The sequence below is a fragment of the Echinococcus granulosus genome, assembly GCF_000524195.1.
Source record: "Echinococcus granulosus chromosome Unknown EG_S00028, whole genome shotgun sequence".
NCBI lineage: Eukaryota > Metazoa > Platyhelminthes > Cestoda > Cyclophyllidea > Taeniidae > Echinococcus > Echinococcus granulosus.
This window is the reverse complement of record NW_020170408.1, coordinates 790812-798802: the sequence shown is the minus strand read 5'-3', so window position 1 is coordinate 798802 and position 7991 is coordinate 790812. Positions and strand designations below refer to the sequence as shown.

Genomic DNA, 7991 nt, shown 5'->3' with positions numbered 1-7991 from the left:
TTTAGATACCCATAATAATTCTGATGCTTGAAAATGCCAAAAACAAGGGGGCTCTGGAGGACAAGTAGGTACTTTGGAATTCTATGATTTTTGTCTGGCACACATTCTACTTTATTTGCCCAGTGGGAAACATTTTCACAGCTACTCGGTCAGACGATAGAAGGTATGAGGTAGGACGATTGGTTACACTCTCTTCCCACTAAGTGAAGCGGCCATACACTAGGCCCTGCTCTTACCTAATTGTCCGATGAAATGACACCCCCCTTACGGCCATTTTCTGTTTCACATCGCTTTGGATTTACGCATGAAACCAACTTATTTATCAGTAAACTACTTTAAATTTTCAAAGAGCCCTAGTCATGGCAAAATAAGGCGGAACACGCAAGTCTTCCCCCGGATAATAAAATTTTGCTACGAGAACCCAAAATTTTAATGCAACGAACCAGAATATTGAAGGAGGTGGAGGGAAGGGATAGGCAGTGGTGGAGGGGCAGGCGGAGGAGGGAGTGGAGTGAGGAGTATCAGTAAACTGGCAATGGATGAATTCTTGATTAAGTGAATGAGAGGTGAGTTGAGGGAGATGAAAGGTCGGCATAGGCAGGAGACACGCTTTTGTCAATCGCGTGTACTCTAAAAATCCCTGGCTGGCAGGCAGGCATATCGCGTGCTTCGTTTGATGGCACGTCTGCAGATGCAGCGTGTGTCATGCAAGGACAGAATTTTTAAGTAAGGATGGAAGTGGCTATTTAGTATTGCTTCTGTAGCCCCACTTAATTAGCATCAGCTATATCCACGTCCCATTCGGAGAATTTCACCACCCTCTCTTTGAAGAGATGAATTAGGAGAGCTATAAATTGCTCAAGTGACGAGTTTTTTCATTCTTAAGTCAACTATCTCAATGAACGTCTGTAAATGTATTGCCTCTCCGCCTTGGAGTCTTTGCCAAGGACTTTGGGTCCATTTAAACAAAGTTGCGCCAGAGTGATGAAGCTTAAAAATAAAATGCAAACTAACCTAGAAAATGACTTCTCTTGGGTTATAGGCATGAAGTTTTTTCTCACCAATATCTCACCTTGAAATTGTAGGAGGTCTGATTGAAATTTCGTCTTTAAACTGGTGATGTAACGCGAGCAAAAGTCCTTTGAGAGCTCATTCACTTTGTGCAACTCTTGTAGATGAATTCGAAGTACCTTCACAGCCAAGAATATCTAAGGAGAGGAGGAGGGGAAGGGTAAAGGAAAAAACGTTATATTTTTTAATTGAGTAAGAACCAAAATTTGACCTTGAACTCGCCGATTAATTAAGAATCACTTACTAATTCATTCAACTCTGGATCCGCCATAAATACGTTTAGGGGAACATCACCATTACTCTCTTCATTCCTGTCTTTGGGCTCGTCTCCAACCTCGGAGGAAGTCGTTGGAAGATGGGTAAGAGGAAAAGCAGAGGGCGATGGATGTGGTGATTGTGACCTCTGCTGTGATTGGCTAGCTATCAGTGATGTAGTAGTACGATCAATGAATACACGTAGTTCCTCGTTGAACAGATCCAGAGCCGGTGGAGAACACGGTCGAACAGTTCCAGTCTCACATTGCCGAAAAAGGACCGCAAGAAGTGGGTACAAAGGGTGTCTGTTAGGTGGAACAAAAGAGGCCATTAACGGTGGTCATTTTATGGCAGTAGCACTTGGAAAGTAATTTAGTTAGAAAGAGGTGTCAGGACTTCATACCTTTTTGAATGGTTGTACTCACTGTTCGCGCAGGAAGATTTGTCCCCAACACAAGGTCAGGGTTGTTTAAGAATGCGCCAATCGGGGGTCCCACCTACTATCTGCAGATTCACAGAAGTGGCTGTTCTGCCCACCACGATCGGTATCGCCCTCGGCAGAAGCAAAGCCGGGCTTAAAACATCTACGTAACTCACGTTTCCCTAAAACCCACGGTTTTTGTGCCCTCTTTCTTGTTCACAGAAGACTGAATCATGAGTGCGCGCACTACCACCGATGTCTGCCATCATGATTAATCATGTGTAAATCCACCCACGCTGACATGGGTCGCCAAGTTGATTGTGGCCTTGGGTACATTCACCATTTGACGTTGTGTGTAACCTCTTTCAGGCTTAGCTTAAGCGCCCCTAATGTCTGTCTTGCTACTCCTCAATATTTTAAACTCCCGTCAAAAAAGCTAACCAAATGCAAACCAAACAAAATCATTTGACCTATCCACCTTTATTTTCCGCGAGATGTAACAATTAGAGGAAATAGTAAAACCTCAAAATGACTGAATAAATTAACAAAGCAGAAGAAATGAAGGCCAGAAAGCGTCTTCGTGATGGAGTTATCACAGACGCAAACAATACCATGACAACTAATGGACCAGGCTGATAGAAGTAGAGTAGAATGAGGCGGGGACTTAAGTCAGAGTGGTGCGTGTCACACGGGACTTTCTACCTTGTCTTTCCACCTAGCCTATTTCGACTGCCGCCACCACCACCGCCAATCGTTATCGCCGTCACCCCCTCCTTTGACATGGGCCTATTTAGTGCGCTCGTCAATGATTGTTTCGCATACAAATCAGTCAAAATTTGGAGAAGAAGTTTATACACAGAAGGTTTACCTAAATTACTCGACTATAAGTGTGGAGCCAAAATTTTTTATAAAGAATCGTAAAGCAAAGACTCACTCTTTGATCATACGCTTCTGCACATCAAGAGATTGGTTTACACGTGGAACAAGAAGGTTGTTCATAGCGGGGAGGCTATAAAACAAGATAAAAACAACAAATGTCAGAGCAACTACTGATAAGTGGCAGTTTGAGAAGAAGACTAGCGGTACCTCAGGTGTCCTCTCCTCTCCCCCCACCCCATTCTCAACAAAAGGAAATCAATTAACGTATTCTCTCTCAAGCCTCACCTCCGAGGTTGCAGCAACCAAATTAACCTTTTTTAATCTGCGGATAAACACACTTCCTTTTTCTTAAAGACTCTTGACTGAAGCAGATTAAGAAGCCTCCAACTGGTATGACAGAGTGACACGTCCTTTACCGCATTCTGCAATTCACAGATGGAGGCACAGCCTGTGGCTCAGACAGAAGATCTAGAAGCTAGGACATCTAGGCCCACTTTTAGTAAACAATTGTGCACGAAAACTTTTCCACCAACAGATTGGACTGGGCAAAAGATGGACTGTGTGACTTGACAAATATGAATGACGAATGCTAAAGGGATGCCCTATCAATCAAGACTTAATTGACTCAGATAAAACAAAGATATAAGGCGCCTTCTTCGGCTTCTTTTCTCACAAAAAAAGGAAAAGTAAAGAAAGGAAATCATTTTACGTTAAGTGAATTTGGAGTGAAAAACTTAAAGAAATACAGGAGATTTCCAGCCCTCATGATGTTTTATGCAGTAATCATTGCTTTATGTCTGATGAAAGTTTTGTATACCGTTGTCTTGGTGTGAAAACTGCACCTAGAGCTGGGTCTTAGCAACTATGGCCAGGTAAGTGGTCTTAGACTCAGCTCATGCACGCGATCACTGGAAAGATAGCATCTCTCGCAAGAGCGTGTGTGTGTGTGTGAGGGGAGAAAAAAACACCGCACACCATCACCTCACCCCAGATAAACTGATTGACACCTCTACTTTGACGACTCGAAAGCCGATAACGCCCGACTTATTGGTGGTACGGGCGTTTGCACATCAGTCCATCTCTCCGTCAATCACTTCGCGTATCAGATACGATTGCCCATGTCTAGGCAAACAATTGAAGCAGCATCTTACTACCGGTGTGGTCTCACTTTTGTGTTGACTACCACAATATCGTGATTTAGCTAATCACTGACAATCTGGCCATGACTTGCCTTCACTTGTGAGTAATTATATGGTCTGTGATACACTAGATGCATGTCCGACTTCCTTCTCCTATTCTATCCAATAAAGGTACTTTTGACACCTGACAACGCAGTATCGTTTTTAGTGGGAATGGAATAAAAGGGCAAAAAATGTAGGGGTGTGTCGATGAAAATGTTAAATGATGGCATTTGTGTCCGGAAGAAATTGGATTACAGTATACCATATCATCAGTGAGGACTAAAGCACATAGACTCCAAATCCTAACAACCAATAGAGGAAGAGAGGGAAAGGCTCCGATTGTTTTTTTCCCCAAAATCATGGAAACCCAAGACACACCCATTTTCGGATTCTTAAAAAATTATAAAATAAAAAAGGGGTATATTCCGGTTTCAAAAATCGACGCCTTGATACAGACCCTTCGTTGAAGGGAAGGGGAAAAAAATACCCATTTGTACTCGCCTAGAATTCGTGGTCTACCTCACCCTCACCACTGTTTTACCTGACGTAGGTGTCTAGACTTGACCAAACGAGTCCCTCCTGGCATTACTTTAGCTCTACCAATCTGTCAGTCATACAGTACACATTCCTCTACATGTGCATGCCTGTCGACAAACTAGTCTGCCTATACACATGAGTATGCACACTGTGAAAGGATGATTACGAACTATTCACGTAGTTTGTTTCCTTTCTAAGGTCCTCGATATCCTATCTTGCCACGAAGCAATACCTTTTTCTTGTTTTCTTTGAATTTATCACCACCGTATTTGGCTCAAGAGGCAAAAGTGGGCTCTTCGAGAAGGACTTGTGGATGAAATCTTGATGCCTCTGCAAAGTGAGACCAGCCAACCACGGGCTCAACGAATTCAGGCTTTTTACAGACAAAGGCATCACTGAACCTGCTATCGAACACGAGCTGGAGTGACTTACAAATGGTGTTGTATACAAACGGTAGCCGGGTAAACAAGCGAAAGTAAACAATGGGGCGGGGGCCCTAGTTTTGACCATGCTCACATCTCTGTAAGTAAATTGCAGAACCGGTAAAGTTAATTGACTTCTGTCAAACAGATGACAGTGTCTGATTTTTTTGGCAACCTTAAAAAGGATTCGGGCATAAGATGCCTAGAGATAAAGCTTGTTTGGGGAATTTTTGGACAAGAAAATGCAATAGGAATCAATGCGGATGAATCTACTTCCGGAAAGGGTGATGTCAATCAATCTGCCTTACATCTGAACTACTTATGGGGACGTTAAAACATTCCTTCCTCCTACTATTACAGCCAGCCTAACTGTAATTGTAGGCATTGGTGAATGGGGACTCCGTTGTGTGAAAAGTGGTGGTCACTGTCATAAGGAATGACCCCTTGCATTTTTAAGCAGCATGGGGTCAGAGACTAATTAAAGGAAAGTTCTGTGCCAACACAGAAACAGGAACTTCAGATATGCTGCTAGTGGATCTGTGGTTCATGCCTAGACAGGCTAGCAACTACGGGAATGCACGGTTAGTGGGCATCAGGTGTGTCAAGAAAGTCAGATCACAGGTGTTGATGCCTACGTTCACCATGCCATTGTTTGTAGCTAAGATACAGTTGTCAGCAGATGCTCCCTCCCCTGCTCCATCTTTGCCTCCTCCTCGTCCTTTGCATGGAAACCTATAAACTGACAACACGTGTTGTGTTCTCCTTTCTGTCGGTCCATCTGGATGATCCAGGGACAGCCTTCAGGGGAGAAGATGCAATAAAACACCACAGTAATACTTGGATAGGCTCGTCAGTAGGTTTTCTGTTATTAATTGATCTCTCTAAGGGACGCCTTTGCTTTATTCCACTTAATAAATTGACATTGTGTAAAATTATCCATTAAAAGGGAAGAGAAGGGTTGGACAATGCTTAGGGAAAGAATAGCTCAAAATTCCTTTACTTTTGAAACGTAAATTACCTCTTCACAGTACACTTTTACTTGTTTATGCAAAACTGCGTCAGGGGGAGACCATTAAACTATCCTTAAAAAGGGAAACATGAAAGATTTTTTATCGCAACGCATGGTTGTGCAAAAAAGAAAAAAACGAAATGTGCGTTTGAATTAGGAAGTAGATTTTTCCGTTCAAAGCATCATTCCAGACGTCGGGTTATTTTTGAAAGCTAAAACTTTGCTGTAGGCGAGTTATTTGCAACAATAGTACCACCAGGACAAAAGTGAGAGTGGTGGGAAATCGGTATGTCGCATAAGGAGGGCATTGTAAAACCCGCAACGAGGTGTGTGTGTGATGACACAATCGGCATCAGGAAACAGCAGTATTGTGCGCATAATTGTTACAACTTCGAAATCCCGAAAGCTACCTTCTCCCTCCTCTCCTCTGGTGTTCTAAATTTTAGGACTTGTCTAACCCCCTGTGTCCGACTCTACACTATTGACGAAAATTTAGGCATGAGTAATTTTAACCCAAAGAGAAAGCGGCATAATTAAAGTGAAGTCTCAAAATTGGGCCACTAGTTAAAGTTTTATAAGGAATAATAAAATGGGGGGATGAAAACAAATGAAAGTTCCTTACCCGCTCAAATCCTGCATAGAAGTGTTGCATGGCGTGGAAGTGACATGGAGATCCTGGGAATCGTTAACGTCAGTAGCATTGGGTGAATAGTAGCTAGGATTGCTGGTGCTATTGTTGCTGGTATTGCTGCAGGCATAGGGGAGAGGCGAGCCCTGTTGATGAGAGGAGGGGACACAGTTTATTGCAATGATTTGCCGTTCCGCGTCCATGCAAAATAAAATTCACACGACAGATAGATCAAGTCGAAAAAAGCTACACTAGGCTACGCGCGTTTTTACTAATGAGCTTGTCAATCATCTCCCCAGCCTTCATGCGCTAAACGCGTACGTGCAGAACGTGCAAACCAATGCTCATGCAGATCGACAGCCGCGCACATTTGATTGGCTCTCAGGCTCTGAACCATTGGCAGAGCTCCGCTCTGGATTGGTGACTGCGGGTAGAGGGAGCGCGTGCCAATGACGTTGATTAACCAATCAGAAGACAAGCTAATGTAAAGTAATGCGCATAAATGATGTTTCTTAAAGGCATTTATTCTTACTAACAATGCTTTAGTTAGGTGATTTTGTTAAATGATGGACAGTTTCCTGTTCATAATACCATTTATTCAGCGGTATATCCAGTTCTTAGGAATAGCATCTTTTACAGTTACTAAATAAACACCGGACTCATTTTTTATCAAATCTTTTTTTCACTTGGTGGTCCGGATTTATTGCAGACAACCTAAATCTCTAGATTTTGCCAAATCTACTAAATGGAAAAGAAAAGAAAGTCGAGTCGGAGACTTCTTTTGGCACTTAGATTCCATGCACTGAAAAAAAACAATAGCCAGCTGATAATATTTATAGACAAATAAATCAAAAGCATAAAGTGGAAGATCTTTTTTGGATAACTTAACGCGTTTGTAAGTGCAAAAAGTCTTTAGTCCCACCCTGGGTGTCATAATGCTCTAATTATGCCACCTACGTCAAAAGTGTACCAGTCTCTCTGAGCAAAACTGTATAGACTTTACACATTCTTAACAGCGGGGAACTTTTTCTTTGACACTACTGGCGTCATTAAGTTTATATAAAGCCAAAGTGAACCTTAAAGCCTTTTCTTACCGTTTTTTATGGGCTATTAGGAGTGAATTTAATACACAATTAAGGAAATTTTTATGGCTCTCAGTACGACCTACTGTAATGACTTGTTAAAACTTAAACTTCCATAAAATGCATGAATATGACACATCAGCCTCTAGACGAGGCACATTTCGTTGCACTCCCTACCACTTCCCTCTTTCCTTTAACTTACCTTTTATGTGGCAAGATGCTGGTTGATTCTGACTAATGTCTTCGTGCTTACCTAATGGTTGAGGGGTGTATAACTCTGTTGCAAAGCTAAAGAAGCTTTGATCATTCTTAAACGATCCAATTTTGAACCTCTTGCATTAAAGACTAATCTTTGGCTCTGTGCGCGAATGTGTGGGTATTTGTGCGGCAGACTGCAGACGAAGCTGTTTACTAGTAAGTCCTTGCTAAGGGTCAAACAATTACGACTGAAGTCCCTTCGCTCGATACTACTCAGAAGTGTGGAAGCGTGGATTCTTCTTCTGCCT

The 7991-nt window shown here is 42.4% G+C and overlaps 2 protein-coding genes across 2 annotated transcripts in view; both read right to left on the bottom strand. All coding sequences in view use genetic code 11, as the record gives it.

The window, feature by feature from the left end:
* The window catches only part of EGR_04519 (Homeobox protein Meis3), a gene marked incomplete at both ends in the record, with an annotated part of 13354 nt that extends 6748 nt beyond the window's left edge, over positions 1 to 6606 (bottom strand). Inside the window, 4 exons of the mRNA XM_024493768.1 lie at positions 1073 to 1208; positions 1316 to 1631; positions 2682 to 2756; positions 6398 to 6606. Coding sequence (XP_024351882.1) covers positions 1073 to 1208; positions 1316 to 1631; positions 2682 to 2756; positions 6398 to 6606 — 736 coding nt within the window. The remainder of the gene's footprint in view (positions 1 to 1072; positions 1209 to 1315; positions 1632 to 2681; positions 2757 to 6397) is intronic.
* A 497-nt stretch (positions 6607 to 7103) lies between these two features.
* EGR_04518 (hypothetical protein) overlaps positions 7104 to 7991 on the bottom strand; it is a gene marked incomplete at both ends in the record, with an annotated part of 10317 nt that continues 9429 nt past the window's right edge. Inside the window, one exon of the mRNA XM_024493767.1 lies at positions 7104 to 7141. Within this exon, the coding sequence (XP_024351881.1) occupies positions 7104 to 7141 (38 nt within the window). The remainder of the gene's footprint in view (positions 7142 to 7991) is intronic.